The 20,891-nt window shown below is 46.2% G+C and overlaps 1 protein-coding gene across 2 annotated transcripts; it reads left to right on the top strand.

Annotated features, from left to right (window-relative positions):
• The first annotated feature begins 9,927 nt into the window (after positions 1 to 9,927).
• abce1 (ATP-binding cassette, sub-family E (OABP), member 1) lies at positions 9,928 to 20,347 on the top strand. 2 transcript variants are annotated; one of them, XM_041843275.2, is made up of 19 exons: positions 9,928 to 10,061; positions 10,948 to 11,101; positions 11,323 to 11,408; positions 11,533 to 11,630; positions 11,747 to 11,864; positions 13,733 to 13,870; positions 14,002 to 14,071; positions 14,255 to 14,351; positions 14,459 to 14,548; positions 14,857 to 14,978; positions 16,530 to 16,603; positions 17,086 to 17,233; positions 17,329 to 17,388; positions 17,806 to 17,864; positions 18,072 to 18,182; positions 18,470 to 18,612; positions 18,874 to 18,996; positions 19,374 to 19,485; positions 19,647 to 20,347. In XM_041843275.2, the coding sequence occupies exons 2-19, from the start codon at positions 10,999 to 11,001 to the stop codon at positions 19,692 to 19,694; spliced, it is 1,800 nt and encodes a 599-aa protein (XP_041699209.1). In that variant the 5' UTR covers positions 9,928 to 10,061; positions 10,948 to 10,998; the 3' UTR covers positions 19,695 to 20,347. The 2 variants fall into 2 exon arrangements, with proteins under 2 accessions (XP_041699209.1, XP_041699210.1); XM_041843276.2 differs by having other exon boundaries at positions 9,928 to 10,078.
• Positions 20,348 to 20,891: the final 544 nt, after the last annotated feature.

Raw genomic sequence — 20,891 nt, 5'->3', positions numbered from 1 at the left:
CTTCATGGTGCCGCTTGCTTGGTGGTGCCCCTTGCTTAGTGGTGTTGCAGACTCTGGGGCCTTTCAGAACAGGTGTATATATACTGAGATCATGTGACAGATCATGTGACACTTAGATTGCACACAGGTGGACTTTATTTAACTAATGATGTGACTTCTGAAGGTAATTGGTTGCACCAGATCTTATTTAGGGGCTTCATAGCAAGGGGGGTGAATACATATCCATGCACCTCTTTTCCGTCATTAATGTTTTAGAATTTTTTGAAATAAGTTATTTTTTTCATTTCACTTCACCAATTTGGACTATTTTGTGTATGTCTATTACATGAAATCCAAATAAAAATCCATTTAAATTACAGGTTGTAATGCAACAAAATAGGAAAAACGCCAAGGGGGATGAATACTTTTGCAAGGCACTGTACAATGCTCTTAGTTTTAGAGATGTTCAGGACCAGTTTATTACTGGCCACCCATTCCAAAACAGACTGCAACTCTTTGTTAAGGGTTTCAGTGACTTCATTAGCTGTGGTTACTGATGCGTATATGGTTGAATCATCGGCATACATGGACACACATGCTTTGTTCAATGCCAGTGGCAGGTCATTGGTAAAAATAGAAAAGAGTAGAGGGCCTAGAGAGCTGCCCTGTGGTACACCACACTTTACATGTTTGACATTAGAGAAGCTTCCATTAAAGAAAACCCTTTGAGTTCTATTGGATAGATAGCTCTGAAGCCACGATATGGCAGAAGTTGAAAAGCCATAACACAAGTTTTTTCAACAACAGGTTATGGTCAATAATATCAAAGGCTGCACTGAAATCTAACAGTACAGCTCCCACAATCTTCTTATTATCAATTCCTTTCAACCGATCATCAATAATTTGTGTCAGTGCAGTACATGTTGAGTGCCCTTCTCTATAAGCAGGCTGAAAGTCTGTTGTTAATTTGTTTACAGAGAAATAGCATTGTATTTGGTCAAACACCATTTTTTCCAACAGTTTGCTAAGAGCTGGCAGCAAGCTTATAGGTCTGCTGTTAGAACCAGTAAAGGCCGGTTTACCACTCTTGGGTAGCGGAATTACTTTGCCTTCCCTCCAGGCCTGAGGACAAAGACTTTCCTCTAGGCTCAGATTAAAGATATTACAGATAGACGTGGCTATAGTCAGCTACCATCCTCAGTAGCTTTCCATCTAAGTTGTCAATGCCAGGAGGTTTGTCATTATTGATCGATAACAATCATTTTTCCACCTCTACCACACTAACTTTACAAAATTCAAACTTGCAATGCTTTTCTTTCATTATTTGTTTTTTTTTATGCATGAATACGATGGCTCACAATCCATGGAGCCTTAACAGTTCTAACAGTCAGTTTCTTAACAGGTGCATGTTTATCAATAATTGGAAGAAGCAATTTCATAAATTCATCAAGTGCAGCGTCTGGATGCTCCTTATTAATCACATCAGACCAACACATATTTGTACCATCATCCACATAAGAGTCACAGCAAAATATTTTGTATGATCTCTTATACACTATTTTAGGCCCAGCTTTCGGGAATTTTGGCTTTCCTGGATATAGCCACTATATTGTGATCACTGCATCCAATGGGTACGGATACAGCTTTAGAACAAAGTTCTACAGTATTAGTAAAAATGTGATCGATACATGTGGATGATCTTGTTCCTGTAGTGTTTGTAAACACCCTGGAAGGTTGATTAATAGCCTGAACCAGATTACAGGCACTGGTTACAGTGAGAAGCTTCCTCTTGAGCGGACAGCTTGATGAAAACCAGTCAATATTCAGGTCCTGTCACAGTTCCCTCAGCCAGAACCCAGAAGCAGACCAGGACAAGGAGAGTTGAACGAAAGTGAGGGTTTATTCAGATAACAAAAAGGTGCAGAATAATCCAGGGACAGAGCGGGCGGCGTGGGTGAGTAGTTGGGGGTGCAGTACTTGGTCCAGTGATGGCTCGGCAGCCGCCGACCATCAGGCAGAGGTGGGGTGAAGGTTCCGGACGTGTGACTGCAGGTGGAACAAAAACGGAGGTAAGGACACAAAAACTCGACAAAGTACAAAACAACCAAAACTCACGCTAGCACTCAAAACTGATACGCAGATACACCTACTGTTCATGGCTAACGATCCGGCAGGAACTGGATGTTGGGCCAGAGCCTAAGAAAGGTGCTGATTAGGCCCAGGTGTGCAGATTGCTAATGGGAAGCAGGTGCGGAAACCAGAGCGCTCCCCGGAGCGTTCCCGAACCCTCGGGAAACTGGAGATTACGACCAGGACCCGACTCAGACAGCCGGGATCGTTACAGTACCCCCCCTCCGACGAACGCCACCGGGCGGGCTCCCCGGAGCGCCAGGATGGAGGCGGTAAAAGTCCCTGATGAGATCCGCATCTAGGACCTGTCGCCGTGGAATCCAACTCCTCTCTTCAGGACCATACCCCTCCCAGTCCACGAGATACTGGAAACCCCGGCCCCGCCGTCTGGAATCCATAATGCGACGCACCGTGTAGGCAGGACCACCTCCGATCATCCGAGGAGGAGGAGGAGGAGGCGGAGGAGGCAACAGAGGACTGAGGAAGACAGGCTTGAGGCAGGAGACATGAAAGGTGGGATGGACTCTGAGCGTCCTCGGTAGTTTGAGTCGCACTGCCACTGGATTGATCACCTTCTCCACCACAAACGGACCAATAAACTTCGGTAACAACTTCCTAGACTCAGTCCGTAACGGAAGATCCCGTGTGGCCAACCAAACCCTATCTCCGATGGTATAGGTGGGAGCGGGGGTCCGGCGACGATTCGCCTGGAGCTGATACCGGTCCGAACCTCTAAGGAGTGCCTTTCTGGCCCGATGCCAGGTCCGGTGGCAACGACGAATATGGGCCTGAACAGAAGGCACAGAGAGCTCCTTCTCCTGAGAAGGGAACAGGGGAGGTTGGTAGCCATACAGGCACTGGAAGGGAGACATCCCAGTGGCAGATGTAGGGAGAGTATTGTGGGCATACTCAACCCAAGGCAACTGAGAGGCCCAGGAGGTGGGGTTGGAAGAGACCAGACAGCGTAGCGTGGATTCCATCTTCTGGTTGGCTCTCTCCGCCTGACCATTGGATTGGGGGTGAAAACCAGATGTGAGACTGACTGTAGCTCCAATGGCCAAACAGAAGGACTTCCAGACAGCAGAGGTAAACTGAGGGCCACGGTCGGAAACGATATCACTGGGCAAACCGTGGACCCTGAAAACCTCCCTGACCAGGATCTCGGACGTCTCCGAGGCAGAGGGAAGCTTGGCAATAGGCACAAAGTGGGCGAACTTGCTGAACCTGTCCACGATAGTCAGAACGACCGTGTTCCCCTCAGAAGCGGGCAACCCCGTGGACGAAGTCCAGGGCCAGATGCGACCATGGACGCCGGGGAATAGGAAGGGGGGTGAAGTAGTCCAGAGCTGGGCCGATTGGTACTCTTATTCTGCGCACACACTGGACAGGCAGCCACAAAACCCCCGAGTATCCTCGGCCATGGCAGGCCACCAAAAACGTCTGCGAAGAAACGCCATTGTCCGAGCCACGCCAGGGTGACAAGCCATCTTACTGGCGTGGGACCATTTGAGAACAGCAGGACGAACCGACTCAGGCACAAACAACCGACCGGGTGGACCGTTACCGGGACCGGGCTGAGTCCGAAGGGCCGCCAGCACCTCCTCCTCAATCCTCCACATAACTGCTCCCACGACGCAGTTCCGGGGGAGAATTGTCTCGGTCTTGGACCCACTCTCCTCCGTCTTGGAGAACATCCGGGACAAGGCGTCCGCCTTGCCGTTCTTAGATCCAGGTCGGAACGTCAGGACAAACTTGAATCGTCCGAAAAACAACGCCCACCTGGCCTGACGGGAGTTGAGACGTTTAGCCGATTGCACGTAAGCAAGATTCTTGTGGTCAGTCCAGACAATAAACGGTTGCTCCGCCCCTCCAACCAGTGGCGCCACTCCTCCAAGGCAAGTTTCACCGCGAGAAGCTCCCGGTTACCCACATCGTAATTCCTCTCCGCAGGCGAAAGGCGACGAGAGTAGTAGGCGCAGGGATGGAGTTTACTGTCCGTGGAGCATCGCTGCGACAGGATGGCGCCAACTCCCACATCAGACGCGGCCCACTTCAACGACGAACTGACGGGCCGTGTCCGGTTGAGAGAGAATCGGTGCGTTGGTGAATCGCCTCTTCAAATCCAGAAACGCTCGATCCGCCTCCGGATTCCACTTGAAGGTCCTGATGCTGGAAGTCAAGGCAGTTAATGGAGCGGCCACACGGCTGTAATCCCGGATGAATCTGCGGTAGAAATTCGCAAACCCCAAAAATCTCTGGAGTTGCAATCTCGTACCGGGCTGGGCCCATTCCAGAACCGCTCTAACCTTCTCCTGATCCATCCTAATCTCACCCCTGGAGATGATGTACCCGAGAAAGGATGTAGTGTGGGCGTGAAACTCGCACTTCTCGGCCTTCACGAACAGGCGATTCTCCAACAATCGCTGCAGAACCTGCCGGACATGCTGGACGTGGTCGGAAGGTTCCTTCGAGAAGATCAGAATGTCATCCAGGTAAACAAACACGAAGAGACCGATCATATCTCTCAGGACGTCGTTCACCATACTCTGGAATACCGCTGGAGCATTGGTCAGTCCAAACGGCATCACCTGATACTCGAAGTGACCCATCGGTGTATTGAAACCCGTCAACCACTCGTCCCCCTCTCTGATCCGGACCAGGTGATACGCATTGCGTAGGTCTAGCTTGGTGAACACCGTAGCACCCTGTAAGGAGTCGAAGGCAGAACTCATCAAGGGCAGGGGATACTTGTTCTTGACCGTGATGTCATTCAACCCCCGATAATCAATACACGGTCGAAGAGAGCCATCCTTCTTTCCCACAAAGAAGAATCCTGCCCCCCAGGGGTGATGACGAGGGACGAACGAGACCAGCAGCTAGGGACTCCTTGATGTAGGTCTCCAACGCCTCACGTTCAGGTCGGGAGATACTGTATAACCTTCCCTTGGGGTAGACAGCTCCAGGAACCAGGTTGATGGCACAATCATATGGTCGGTGGGGAGGAAGTGACAGAGCCTTCTGCTTACTGAAAACTTCCCCCAAATCGTGATATGTCTCGGGAACCAGGGACAAATCTGGGGGTTTAGCCTCAATCACCTGACTGGGAACCGAATGGGGGCAGGCAGTCTTGAGACAGTTAGCATGACAATCAAGGCTCCAACTCGTTACCTTGCCCGTCACCCAATCGAACGTGGGATTGTGTTCCTTCAGCCAGGGGTATCCAAGGACCAGAGGAACATGGGAAGACGGCAGAATGAAAAATGAAATCATCTCAGAATGATTCCCCGACAACCGCATCTTAACCGGTTCAGTCCTCATCGTGATACGTGCCAGACTACTGCCGTTCAGAGTGGTCGCTTCAATGGCTTCCGGCAATTGCTCCTTGGAAAGCCCCAGCTGTTCCACCAACTCGGCATCAAGAAAGCTTCCATCGGCACCTGAATCGATAAAAGCGTTAAGCGCTAAGCTCTGATTCCTGTTCACAAGGGTAGCCGGGAAGCGGGGTCTGACAGAGGTACTGAGAGGTTGAAACTGGCTCGCTAAAAGTCCTCCCAACTTTAGCGAGCCGGGCAGTTTGACGACCGCCGGGAACAAGTGGAGATGTAATGTCCCGAGCGACCACAGTAGAGGCAGCAGTTGGTCTTACGTCTATGTTGACGCTCCTCCTTGGTTAACCCGTGCCGCCCCACTTGCATGGGTTCAGAATCGGGAGAGAGGTCCTCTCCACTAATCCTTAGTGGTGGAGAATGATCGACGTGTTCTGGTCCACCACCCGACCCGACTGGGAACTGAGAAGCTGATCGATTGGACGGACCCCATTGCTTCTCCCTCCTTCGCTCTCGGACTCGATTATCCACCCGAATAGACAAGGCTACCAAGCTGTCCAGGTCACTAGGCTCCGGATAGGAGATCAACTCATCCTTGAGCTGCTCCGACAGGCCCTGGTAAAAGGCCGCTTGCAAAGACTCCTCGTTCCACCCACTCTCCACAGCCAACGTCTTGAACTCGATCACGAAGTCGGCCACGCGGCGAGTTCCTTGGTGAAGAGAAAACAGACGCCTAGCTGCGTCCCTCCCTCGGACGGAATGGTCGAAGAGCTTCCTCATCTCGGCCGTGAACCCCTGGTATGAAGCCATGCAGGGATCCTGTCGTTCCCAAACGGCTGAAGCCCACTCCAGCGCTCGACCACGCAGCAACTCAATCAAAAAGGCTATCCTAGCCTTGTCAGTGGCATAAGAGTAGGGCTGTAGATCGAACACTAATCCACACTGCATAAGGAAGGAACGGCATCTTCCCAGCTCCCCTCATATTTCTCCGGCGTCGGAACCTTGGGCTCACGGAGGGACACCACTTCAGAAGCGGCAGGCGAGATGGGTGAAACCGGTAGTGGGTCCTCCACCGGACACTGGCGTTGGTTCTGGACCTCCATCAGGCCGGTAGAAAGGTTCCGAACTGACACCGCGATCTCCTGTAGTACCGTGCTATGATGGCCCAACATCTTCTCCTGCTGGGTAATGGCATGGCGAACGGAGTCCAGGTCCGCTGGGTTCATAATTGGCCGGATCGTTCTGTCACAGTTCCCTCAGCCAGAACCCAGAAGCAGACCAGGACAAGGAGAGTTGAACGAAAGTGAGGGTTTATTCAGATAACAAAAAGGTGCAGAATAATCCAGGGACAGAGCGGGCGGCGTGGGTGAGTAGTTGGGGGTGCAGTACTTGGTCCAGTGATGGCTCGGCAGCCGCCGACCATCAGGCAGAGGTGGGGTGAAGGTTCCGGACGTGTGACTGCAGGTGGAACAAAAACGGAGGTAAGGACACAAAAACTCGACAAAGTACAAAACAACCAAAACTCACGCTAGCACTCAAAACTGATACGCAGATACACCTACTGTTCATGGCTAACGATCCGGCAGGAACTGGATGTTGGGCCAGAGCCTAAGAAAGGTGCTGATTAGGCCCAGGTGTGCAGATTGCTAATGGGAAGCAGGTGCGGAAACCAGAGCGCTCCCCGGAGCGTTCCCGAACCCTCGGGAAACTGGAGATTACGACCAGGACCCGACTCAGACAGCCGGGATCGTTACAGGTCCCCAAGAAAGTAGACCTCTGTTTACATCACATACACTATCAAGCATTTCACACATATTATTTAGATACTGACTGTTAGCACTTGGTGGCCTATAGCAACACTCCAAAAGAAAAGACTTTAGATGTGCCAAGTGAACCTGCAACCACAACACTTCAATAACACTTGACATAAGATCTTCTCTAAGCATTACAGGGATATGGCTCTGAATATATACAGCAACACCTCCCCCATAAGCATTTTTGTGTCTTCTATAGATGTTATATCCTTGTAATGCTACTGCTGTATCATCAAAATAATTATCTAAGTGAGTCTCAGAAATGGCTAATATATTAATGTTATCTGCTGTTAGCAAGTTATTGATTTCATGAACCTTATTTCTAAGGCTACAAATATTAATATGGGCTATTTTCAGCCCTTTCCTGGGTAGCTTATTAGAGATAGACATAATATGGAAAAGAGCAAACAAAGCAAGATAAAAGAAATATACATTCAACAGTCCATTAATCAATTGGTGTGTGTGTGTGTGTGCTGCAGGGTTGAAGCTACGAACCCATAGGCTTGGCTCTCTCATCCCATCCAGGCTTCTGGGAGGGAGGGTGGACAATGAGCCTGTCATAGCGGATGTAAGCAATGTCCGAACACGCTCTGGCAGCTTTCATGGATGGGAAAAGTTATTTCCTCTTCCGGCGCACAGCTTCAGGATAGTCGTCGTTGAGGAAGATATACGTTCCTCTCAAGTTCTTGGCTCTTTCCAGAACAGCTACCTTGTCCTTGAACCTCAGGAACTTGACCACTATCGGCCTGGGCCTGTCACCTGGGCTGGTGGTGGGTTTTCCTGTCCTGTGGGCGTTCTCCACCTCAATCTTCCTGTGGTCCATCTTCAATTTCTCAGAGATAATTTCCCTCACTTTGTCCTCAGACTCCGTCCAGGTCTCATATGGAGATTCTGCAATTCCGTCCACAACCATGTTATTCCACCTTGATTGTCCCTCGAGATTTATCCGTCATTGTTATCATGGATTCACACACAGAACTGATGTCCTCTCTCAATGACTTACAGATTGCTGTCATCTTGCCGTTCTCCTGTTTCAACTCATCGAGCTGACCCTGGGAGAACTGCAAGCTGTTCTTCAGGTTCTGGACCTCTCTGGTCAGGTCGTCCATTATTTTATTAGTTGAATATGGGTGGTGCGGTCTTCCCAATGCATCATCGGAGGCACACTGCCTACCACCTTTCCAACAAGTCAGTTCGTCAAATTTCTGCCCTGCTAGAGCTGCCACGGTCAACTGTAAGTGCTGTTATTGTGAAGTGGAAATGTCTAGGAGCAACAACGGCTCAGCCGCGAAGTGGTAGGCCACACAAGCTCACAGAACGGGACCACCGAGTGCTGAGGTGCGTAGCGCGTAAAAATGGTCTATCCTCAGTTGCAACACTCACTACCGAGTTCCAAACTGCCTCTGGAAGCAACGTCAGCACAATAACTGTTCGTCTGGAGTTTCATGAAATGGGTTTCCATGGCTGAGCAGCCACACACAAGCCTAAGATCACCATGCGCAATGCCAAGCATCAGCTGGAGTAGTGTAAAGCTCGCTGCCATTGGACTCTGGAGCAGTGGAAACGCATTCTCTAGAGTGATGAATCACGCTTCACCATCTGGCAGTCCGACGGACGAATCTGGGTTTGGCGGATGCCAGGAGAACACTATCTGCCCCAATGCATAGTGCCAACTGTAAAGTTTGGTGGAGGAGGAATAATGGTCTGGGGCTGTTTTTTATGGTTTGGGCTAGGCCCCTTAGATCCAGTGAAGGGAAATCTTAATGCTACAGCATACAATGATACAGATCCTGTTGTGCCTGTTTTCCTTGCCTCACGCTGTTTTCCTCTCCGCTACAGTTCTGCCTGCTCTGACTCTGGTCCCTGTCTCCAGTCCCACGTCTCGTCATCCTGCTACTCTGTCCTGGATTCCCCACTCTACTACTCCCTTGGATTCCCCTCCGGACCTGCTCACCCTGTCTCAACCCCCCTCGCTCCAGCCGCAGCCTCCGCACCTAGTTTCCAGCAGTTTCCCCTGACCTGCACTCCATCTTCCAACTGTGTCTAAATAAATACCTTGGTTACTTCATCCCAGTCTCCTTGTCTGAGTCTGCTCTTGGGTTCCCCCGTTCCACTCCGCGTAACAGTACGATTTGGCCCAATACAATTTGATTTGATCTGATTTGAGTAGGCCTATGGTGGTTTAAGAATACACACTTTGTCTCATTCTGCATTTTGATATAGTATGTGACACAACATTGAAGACACCAGTTGCACTGCAGCCAGAGATGCCTTCAAAAGCAATTTTCCTATATGATAAATACAGTATGATTCATGTTTCTAAACATCTTAGCATCAATGGGCCTATGTAGTTAAAATAACTTGTTTTAGATAAGTAACATATTTCCCCTTTATTCATTTGACGGCTTGGTGAACCCATTGACAGACTTTTCATTAAGGCCAAGTTGAAAATGAAGCCATTGTATTTTACAGAAGTAAAATGATACATGAGCTTGAGTTTACATTGAAGGCCTCTCAAATTCAATTAAACATTTCTGATCATACACTTCAATTTCTTTCTAGGAATTTCTAACAGATGTTCTGCTTTGCCATCACCTCAAATAACCTACTCCCACTTTTTATTCTAGTAGGATACTTACGTCACAGCGACGCATAGCTGGACGTCGCCAAACTTTACGCATGGGAGCGCCATTTTTCTCCCGGCGTTCGCTCCCCGTTGAGAACACGTTGTTTGAAACACCGTAGTAAAACGACACTTTAAAACCTAAAGTATCATTCCTGGAGGACAGAATCACCCGAAGAGTGTTTCTGGGTGAGTTGGATTAAAATGTAAATGATAGTAGTTACAAACTTGTCAAATAAATAATGTTTTAATGGGCTGCTTGTCCAGCTGGCTAGCTAGCTAACAGAGTTAGCACAAACGTCAGCACTGTTCGTTAGCCAACTAGCTAGCTAACGTTAGCTTACTAGCTAGTGTATCACAGCCACCTCTGTTAATTTCACATGACAGCTGATCGTTTATTTGATAGTTTATAACTGCCAATTAAGTTACCCGGAGTTTAATTATAGCTCACTGACACTAGTAAGCTTGCTAACTAGTTTTTATAGCTAACAATGTGAGCCAACGCAAATATTTCCAGCTGATTTGGATTAAGTGACCCTAGCTAACGGTAATGTAACTAGCTAAGGTAAACTAAATGCTAGTTGGCTGATTTGCTAATCTAGCTAGCTAAACTAACTAGTAGAGCAGTGTTGATGCCACTTTGACAGTCTCCGTCTCTTTGTTGATGGCTATCCTTGTTTCATATTTACCAGTGTTAATAGTTATCTAACGTTAGTTGTAACTAACGTTATCCATCTCGCTTTCTTGTCTCGAAGTGGGAGATGGATACGAGATAGATATAACTAGATACGTTCTTCTTTCTTGCCTCCCCCAGATTTGGAGCACACACTTAATGTGTTGTGAATGTAGTGTAATGTTTTTTAAATTGTATAACTCCCTTAATTTTGCTGGACCCTCGGAAGAATAGCTACTGCCTTGGTAGCAGCTAATGGGGATCCATAGTAAATACTAATTTACAGGCCATTTCTGTGTTCATTCATCCAAACTGTTATCAATCTGACTCACTGTCTCTGCAGACACTACAGGCCTAACCCTTGTCTTGTCTGATCAAAACTGTCATATCTCTGTATTGCAGTACTCTGGGGAGGGATTCTGCTCCGCCAAGAGTTGACAAGAGGCAGGCAGAATGTCGGAGAAAAACACCAGAATCGCCATTGTGAACCATGACAAATGCAAGCCAAAGAAATGCCGGCAGGAGTGCAAGAAGAGTTGCCCTGTGGTTCGGATGGGTAAGACTTGTGTTGCATCCTTTCCTACTGTACTGAACCTAGTACTTGAGAATCTTGGCCTATTATAATATCACTGACACATACACTATAACTAATTCCTCCAAGTCTTGAGGCAGTAGCCTAAAAGATAATGCCTCAAGTTATGTACAGTTGAAATGGTCCATGTTTACTTTTTTCAAGCCTCAACTGTCATTCATCTTTGTAATCTTTTTGTCTTGCAGGCAAACTGTGCATAGAAGTCACAGCTCAGAGCAAAATTGTGTGGATTTCTGAATCACTCTGTATCGGATGTGGCATCTGTATCAAGGTAAAATTGTAACAAAATGACTGACCCTCTGTTGATACAAATGTGGACTAGTAGTTTTTTCTTTATGTGTTTACCTTCAGTCCTGATTATATGGCACTTAGCACTGACTTCTTTTTTCTTCCAGAAATGTCCATTTGGGGCCTTGTCTATTGTCAACTTGCCAAGCAACCTCGAGAAAGAGACAACTCACAGATACTGTGCCAACTCCTTCAAGTTGCATAGGTGGGTTAATTTTCAAGGTAAAGAGGGCTGTGTTTGTCTCAAATAGGCCTAATCTCAATAAACGTTTGTTTCTGTCTTGAATCCATGGACTGTACTTTTGCAATATTCCATTCCAGATTACCCATTCCCAGACCTGGAGAGGTTTTGGGACTTGTGGGCACCAATGGAATCGGGAAATCCACAGCGCTGAAAATTTTGGCTGGAAAACAGAAGCCTAACTTGGGAAAGTATGATGTAAGTGTGTAACTATTAGTTTTATGACACAGCCTTGTAGAGAATGTAGCTAAATGTCTAATACATTATATGGCTTTAAAATGTTTAAAGGATCACACAGTCACTTATTGGAAGTCCCTCTGGATAATTACAGTGGGGAGAACAAGTATTTGATACACTGCTGATTTTGCAGGTTTTCCTACTTACAAAGCATGTAGAGGTCTGTAATGTTTATCATAGGTACACTTCAACTGTGAGAGACGGAATCTAAAACAAAAATCCAGAAAATCACATTGTATGATTTTTAAGTAATTAATTTGCATTTTATTGCATGACATAAGTATTTGATACATCAGAAAAGCAGAACTTAATATTTGGTACAGAAACCTTTGTTTGCAATTACAGAGATCATACGTTTCCTGTAGGTCTTGACCAGGTTTGCACACACTGCAGCAGGAATTTTGGCCCACTCCTCCATACAGACCTTCTCCAGATCCTTCAGGTTTCGGGGGCTGTCGCTGGGCAATACGGACTTTCAGCTCCCCTCCAAAGATGTTCTATTGGGTTCAGGTCTGGAGACTGGCTAGGCCACTCCAGGACCTTGAGATGCTTCTTACGGAGCCACTCCTTAGTTGCCCTGGCTGTGTGTTTCGGGTCGTTGTCATGCTGGAAGACCCAGCCACGACCCATCTACAATGCTCTTACTGAGGGAAGGAGGTTGTTGGCCAAGATCTCGCGATACATGGCCCCATCCATCCTCCCCTCAATACGGTGCAGTCGTCCTGTCCCCTTTGCAGAAAAGCATCCCCAAAGAATGATGTTTCCACCTCCATGCTTCACGGTTGGGATGGTGTTCTTGGGGTTGTAATCATCCTTCTTCCTCCAAACACGGCGAGTGGAGTTTAGACCAAAAAGCTCATTTTTTTGTGTCATCAGACCACATGACATTCTCCCATTCCTCCTCTGGATCATCCAGATGGTCATTGGCAAACTTCAGACGGGCCTGGACATGCGCTGGCTTGAGCAGGGGGACCTTGCATGCGCTGCAGGATTTTAATCCATGACGGCGTAGTGTGTTACTAATGGTTTTCTTTGAGACTGTGGTCCCAGCTCTTTTCAGGTCATTGACCAGGTCCTGCCATGTAGTTCTGGGCTGATCCTTCACCTTCCTCATGATCATTGATGCCCCACAAGGTGAGATCTTGCATGGAGCCCCAGACCGAGGGTGATTGACCGTCATCTTGAACTTCTTCCATTTTCTAATAATTGCGCCAACAGTTGTTGCCTTCTCACCAAGCTGCTTGCCTATTGTCCTGTAGCCCATCCCAGCCTTGTGCAGGTGTACAATTTTATCCCTGATGTCCTTACACAGCTCTCTGGTCTTGGCCATTGTGGAGAGATTGGAGTCTGTTTGATTGAGTGTGTGGACAGGTGTCTTTTATACAGGTAACGAGTTCAAACAGGTGCAGTTAATACAGGTAATGAGTGGAGAACAGGAGGGCTTCTTAAAGAAAAACTAACAGGACTGTGAGAGCCGGAATTCTTACTGGTTGGTAGGTGATCAAATACTTATGTCATGGAATAAAATACAAATTAATTACTTAAAAATCATACATTGTGATTTTCTGGATTTTTGTTTTAGATTCCATTTCTCACAGTTGAAGTGTACCTATGATAAACATTACAGACCTCTACATGCTTTGTAAGTAGGAAAACCTGCAAAATCAGCAGTGTATCAAATACTTGTTCTCCCCACTGTATGTCAGCTGAATGACTTTACAGTGTCAGCTAAATGACTGAAATGCAACTAGTTACTATAACACCTTGCTGTGTTACATCACACTTATCCCTAGTTTCAAAAGCTAAATTCTCTCCCGGTCCTCCACCAGGCTCCACCAGACTGGCAGGAGATCCTGACCTACTTCCGTGGCTCTGAGCTCCAGAACTACTTTACCAAGATCCTGGAGGATGACCTGAAGGCCATCGTCAAGCCCCAGTATGTCGACCAGATCCCCAAGACTGTCAAGGTCAGTCAAGCCCGTGGGTGTGGGTTCAGACCTGTAGAAATGAGGGGATAGAATGGGTGCGTTCCAGATACACAGATCTGTACTGAATTGTTGTCTGACGGGCTAACAGTAGTGCTGTGTTCCGCCACCAGGGGACTGTGGGCTCCATTCTGAGCAGGAAAGACGACTCCAAGACGGAGACCATCGTCTGTGAGCAGCTTGGTAAGTTTGGATTGGGTTCTCCCCTTGACTTCTTCTCTTCGAGTCTATAATCTAATGTTTGTCTATATGTAATCCTAATTTTCCATTTATGTTAAACGTTCCTTTTGACCCACTTCTACAGTCAAGTTGTCAGTAAAATATACCATTTGGCCAGCAGATTATTTCATCTCTTTCCTCTCTCAGATCTGACTCATCTCAGGGAGAGGAATGTGGAGGACCTATCAGGAGGAGAGCTGCAGCGCTTTGCCATCGCTGTGGTCTGCATCCAGAGAGCAGACATGTAAGTCAACAGCTTCAGTTAGTCTTTGGCCCCATCAGCGGAGGCCATCTTTGACTGAATATGTTATGTGGTTTTTAACGCGGCTCTCTTTATGTGGTTCATTCCAGCTTCATGTTTGACGAGCCGTCCAGTTACCTGGATGTGAAGCAGCGTCTAAGAGCTGCCGTCACCATCCGCTCCCTCATCTCCCCAGACAGGTCCGTTACATTACATGATGCTCTCACTAGAGGACTGGGCCGTGTTCATAAGGGCATACTGTAGCAAAGCGTTTTGCAACAGAAAAAGAAAAACAAGAGTTTCTCATTGGACAAATTCAGGTAGTAACGCCCCGTTTCAGTTTTCTTCAGTTTTTCTTCCTATTAAACACAACCCTGGTAGTTCCTCCCTATTTCACTCTGTTTACTTTGGTTTTATGCCTACTTCAACATTATCCACTATTCTTCCATCAGCTTTGTCTTGTCTTATAGACTCTTGACTTGTATTTTGACCTCTCTCTCTCTCCCAGATACATCATAGTGGTGGAACACGACCTGAGTGTGCTGGACTACCTGTCTGACTTCATCTGCTGTCTGTATGGAGTGCCCAGTGCCTATGGAGTGGTCACTATGCCCTTTGGAGTCAGGGAAGGTAGGACCCTAAACACTACATACTACACCATAAACACTACACTGTCTGTACGGAGTGTCCAGCGCCTACGGAATGGTCACTATGCCCTTTGGAGTCAGGGAAGGTGACTACCTCTTCCAGGGTATAAAATTAACTTTTTGGTCCACCAGCCATTGTGACGGGTAGATTTAAAAATCTACCAGCCAAAATAGTTTTGGGTCGATACAATTACACCAACAAAACACAGAAAAACAGATTAGCATGCTTTGTAATGTTTCTAAAACAATAAATAATAATAATATGCCATTTAGCAGACGCTTTTATCCAAAGCGACTTAGTCATGCGTGCATAATTTTCTTTGTGTATGGGTGGTCCCGGGGATCGAACCCACTACCTTGGCGTTACAAGCGCCGTGCTCTACCAGCTGAGCTACAGAGGACCATAAAGGTATTACTAGTAAGAAGTAACTTGTGGTATATTGAATAATTACTTTTTGTGACATGAGTCATTTCACCTGTCCCTTTAAGGGCGTGAGGTTACCGTGGTAACGTGACTCCAGTCATGTTTGTGCCTGTGAGATTGAGTCTGACTAGTACAAGCCTTGTCTTCTCTTCCCTAGCAGTTGAAATGCAAACATAGAAAAACAACCTAGCTTGTGAACAAAACAATGTAAATAGCTAAGAAACACAAGGATAAAGTCTCACGTCAGTAGACTTTCGTTTTTCTGTAAATTAGACCAACGTTTATGCCTGTGCACAGCTCTTCTAAAAATGAATCTTTCACTCTTTACGTGCGCACAGCACGCAGCCAGGCAGTGTTGCAATGCAAGGTGAGATAGGCTATATAGGATTTGTAGTTCTTTGACTTTGTGCGATTAAATTACCATCTATGAAACAAAACTGCAGAAATACTTTGAAAACAGCTACTGCAGCATTTATTTGACTATAAATGTGATCATACTTGAATATTTGTATTCACAAATGTGAGTGAAATGCTCGCCCTATGGAACCCTGACCACCCGCAAACGTGGCTGGTGAAATAGACAACTTATCCGCCAATGCCAATATCTACCCGCATTTGGCAGGTGGCGGGTGTTAATTTTAGGCCCTGACCTCTTCACCCTCTTACTTACCTATTTTATTTATTTAACCTTTTATTTAACCAGGTGAGTCAGTTAATTAAGAACACGTTCTAATTCACAATGATGCCCTGGCTATTGATATGTTTAGTTGTTTTTTTCTTTAGCATTGATACTGAATAGGTTTTCTATGGATAAAGCATATCCTCAGTGCATGGCAGGCTACACTCTGTCTCATGGGTCTGCTGCAGAGCCAACTGGTACAGACATTTCAAGAAAGCCTTAAGCCCCTAGCCTAGCGCAACACCCCATAGACCACCCCCCTCTCACTTACCCTCAAAATGGTACCACAGCTTTTCCAAATCTAAGTCAGGGGAACATTTCACCACAACCAAATGATCCCACAACCAATGGATATTTTCCCAATGCACAACTGTCCTGTTCATTTGGCAGCTTCACCTCTAACCCCAGTCCTCCTCCGCTCCCTTCTCCAGGCATCAACATCTTCCTGGATGGCTATGTTCCCACGGAGAATCTGCGCTTCAGGGAGATATCGCTGGTGTTCAAGGTAATGTCATAAAAATAAGCAAGAAGGCCAGAGGAGGTGTGGCATATGGCCAATATACCACGGCTAAGGGCTGTTCTTATGCACGACGCAACGCAGAATGCCACAAACCCCCGAGGTGCCTTATTGCTATTATAAACTGGTTACCAACCTAATTAGAATAGTAAAAAGTAGTTTTTTGTCTTACCCGTGGTATACGGTCTGATATACCATGGCTTTCAGACAATCAGTATTTAGGCTCGAACCATCCAGTTCATAATAATCTATAAAAACTAAAATTATGTGATAATACTGTGTAATATAACACTAGGTGGCGGAGATAATAATGTGATAATACTGTGTAATCCAACAATAGGTGGCAGAGATAATACTGTGATAATACTGTGTAATATAACAATAGGTGGCAGAGATAATAATGTGAAAATACTGTGTAATATAACAATAGGTGGCAGAGAATGTGATAATACTGTGTAATATAACACTAGGTGGCAGAGACGGCCAACGAGGAAGAGATCAAGAGGATGTGCCACTACCAGTACCCCCACATGAAGAAGAACATGGGAGACTTTGCCCTGGAGATCCTGGAGGGAGAGTTCACCGACTCTGAGATCATGGTCATGCTGGGAGAGAATGGTGAGGAGAGGGGGAATGGAATGGTGGAGGAGTGTGTGAGGAGAGTGGGTGTGTGTTCCATATAATGAGTCTTATTTCTAAATCCTCTCTTTCAGGGACGGGCAAAACCACGTTCATCAGAATGCTGGCTGGCCGTCTGAAACCAGATGAAGGGGGTAAATAACATTTGACAACTTATTTCCTCTTCACATTGTCTAATTGCTGGAACCATGTACTCCACTATACACTGAACGTACAAAACATTAGCAACACCTGCTCTTTCCATGACAGACTGACCAGGTGAATCCAGGTGAAAGCTATGATCCCTTATTGATGTCACTTGTTAAATCCACTTCAAATCAGTGTAGATGAAGGGGAGGAGACAGGTTCAAGAAGGATTTTTAAGCCTTGAGACAAATAAGACATGGCTTGTGTATGTGTGTCATTCAGAGGGTGAATGGACAAGACAAAAAATGTAAGTGAGGCTGTTCTGAGGGCAAAAGGGGGTGGTGCAACTCAATATTAGGAAGGTGTTCTTAATGTTTTGTACACTTGTGTACGTTTTTCCTAAACATTTTCTATTACTTCCAAAGGGGAAGTGCCTATCCTGAACGTCAGCTACAAACCCCAAAAGATCAGCCCCAAATTCAAAGTAGGTACCAACCAGTCACTGCCTTGACAACTACACACCTCTAACACAGACACCTGCCCATCTCATCTCCTGACTAACTAACTCCCTCTGTCTCTGTAGGGTAGTGTGCCCCTCTCAGACCCTGACTAACTAACTCCCTCTGTCTCTGTAGGGTAGTGTGCCCCTCTCAGACCCTGACTAACTCCCTCATGTCCTCTGTCTCTGTAGGGTAGTGTGCGGGCCCTGCTCCATGAGAAGATCCGAGACGCCTATACTCACCCTCAGTTTGTGACTGACGTCATGAAGCCTATGCAGATTGAGAGCATCATCGACCAGGACGTAAGTTGTGCATTCTGGGTTGTGTTCAGTTGGCATAGAATGTTTTGCAACGGTGCGAAACGGGGAGGTACTACTATTCGAACTTGTCCAGTAAAAAACAGAATAAAAACAATTCTGATGCAAAACACTTTTCTACGCTGTGCCCCAATGGACCATACACACCAGATCAGAAAATGAAAACAAGCATTTCTTATTGGACAAGTCCAGTTCAGGTAGTCCCTCCCTGTTTCAATCCGTTTTCTTCTGTTTGGTGTCTAATGAACACCCCCCTGCTTGTGTCTCTGTAGGTCCAGAACCTGTCTGGAGGAGAGTTGCAGAGGGTGGCCATGGCTCTGTGTCTGGGGAAACCAGCTGATGTCTACCTGATAGACGAGCCCTCCGCCTACCTGGACTCTGAGCAGCGTCTCGTGTGCGCCAAGGTCATCAAAAGGTAACTACACACACACACACACCTGTACACATACACACACACTCTGATCCTAGATCTGTGTTTAAGGTGAACTTCTACCTCCAGCTAAGAGATCCACCTAGTGCTTTACATTGCTCACGGCAGTACCATTCACACACCTTTGTCTTTTTAATCTGTTTTTTGATTAGTTTGACAGGAAATACAGAAACTCTATAACCTCACAAACCTTAATGGACTTAAATGGATGCCATTGATTTTGATACATTAATTGTTTGTTTCTAGATTCATCCTCCATGCCAAGAAGACAGCGTTCGTGGTGGAGCATGACTTCATCATGGCCACCTACCTGGCTGACCGCGTCATCGTGTTCGACGGTATTCCCTCACGAAGCACCGCTGCCAACACGTACGTCAACCCTTCCCATCCATTTGGTTTGATAGTCTCATCCACTGATTTACCCAACATGTCTGGTATTCCTATCTGTGGTGGCTCTTAATGTCTGCTGTTCTTCAAGCTATTGTTCTCTTCCCTTAACTTGATGGAACTCTTACCTCCTTCAAACTGATTATTGGGTGATTTGTAAGCAAACTGTCAAACTCCCCACTTCAAAATATAGGCAAATCTTGACTGTGAAATTCATGTTCCAGTCTGACAGGAAAGTGGTATTTTCATGACAAGACGCACTGAAAGCATGCTAAGATATGGGTTGTTGTTGTTAGGAACCCATGTTTAGCTCTTAAGGATGCGTGTAACACAGGCCCTGTCATCTTTTGACCTCTCAGGCCACAGACCTTACTCGCAGGGATGAACAAGTTCCTATCACAACTGGAGATCACGTTCAGGAGAGACCCCAACAACTTCCGACCAAGGATCAACAAGATGAATTCCATAAAGGTACAGGGGAAAACCTACATTTATTTACATCCATTTTGTGCTTTTAGTAACGTATTGACTATTATTGCCTTTCATTCAGTTAATTCATTCAGCACGACTCCATGTTCTGTCCTTTGCTCTCCTCTAACCCAAGCTATACAATCTCTATGTTGTATATCTAGGATTGTGAACAGAAGAAGAGTGGGAACTACTTCTTCCTGGACGACTAAAGGACCAATCCATCCCTCCCTCCATCAGAGAGACCTCCATATCCATCCTCCTCAAGCCCTGACACCTGTATGGCTGTTCCAATACCCACACTAGCATTCCATGCTACATTGCTCCGTTCTAAGTGGTATGTTAGTGTGGATATTTGGAATGTAGCCCTACCCTACTGGCCCCCCTTGGGCCGATGGCTTAGAGAGCCCCAACCTGGGTGGACCACCAGAGTCATGCGCACACACACAAGATGAGTTAGTTTTGCATTGCCTGGTGCCCTGGGTGGGCGGGGTTTACATATTAGACCATTGGTCCTAAAGTGAAATCTTCATCCACCCGTGAGCAGCGGGCTATGCAAAACGAACTCGCCCACACACACCTACCTTTGGGAGCCAAAGGAGTGTTTTATCAAAGAGTCATTCAATTCATGTGATTTTTTTAAAGAATATCTTATGAATAAACAAACCCCATTTCCTGAGCATGGTGGTGGTTTTTGAATGAAGTGAAATTGTGGATTTTGTCCACAAGAGGGTGGCAGACTACTGTGGTTCGTTGGTTCTCCATCAGAAAATGGACATCTGAAGTAATACATTATCTATTTACTGCAATTAAAGTCAATGTACCTTCATATTCTGCGTTCAACAATTAAAAGTGTCTCTATCCAGTTCTTGTCAATGTGTTATAGTTAATGACAATTGTGTTATTCCACAATTAAATTTGTCCTCCAGACCAAGATTCAAGCTTATAGCATTTATCAAAGCAATTCTTACTTTGCCATACAGCTTTAAAGGGAAAATCCACCCAAAACCACAATTGCTTTAATTTACTGTGTTAAATAACACTGAATATTTTTTTGTGAACAAATGTTTATTTTGTCATTATAATAAGGTTGGTAGCAACGTGGAAATCTGTTGCAGCTCAAGTCGACTACAAAACATGCAATGCTCTATGGGCTGGCTGCGAGCTAGTAAATGTAGCTACATACAGTGAGGGGAAAAAAGTATTTGATCCCCTGCTGATTTTGTACGTTTGCCCACTGACGAAGAAATGATCAGTCTATAATTTTAATGGTAGGTTTATTTGAACAGTGAGAGACAGAATAACAACAAACAAATCTAGAAAAAACGCATGTCAAAAATGTTATAAATTGATTTGCATTTTAATGAGGGAAATAAGTATTTGACCCCCTCTCAATCAGAAAGATTTCT

This window comes from Coregonus clupeaformis, chromosome 22 (assembly GCF_020615455.1).
Source record: "Coregonus clupeaformis isolate EN_2021a chromosome 22, ASM2061545v1, whole genome shotgun sequence".
Classification (NCBI taxonomy): domain Eukaryota; kingdom Metazoa; phylum Chordata; class Actinopteri; order Salmoniformes; family Salmonidae; genus Coregonus; species Coregonus clupeaformis.
The sequence above is the reverse complement of the archived record's forward strand: the minus strand, read 5'-3'. Positions and strand labels throughout refer to the sequence as shown.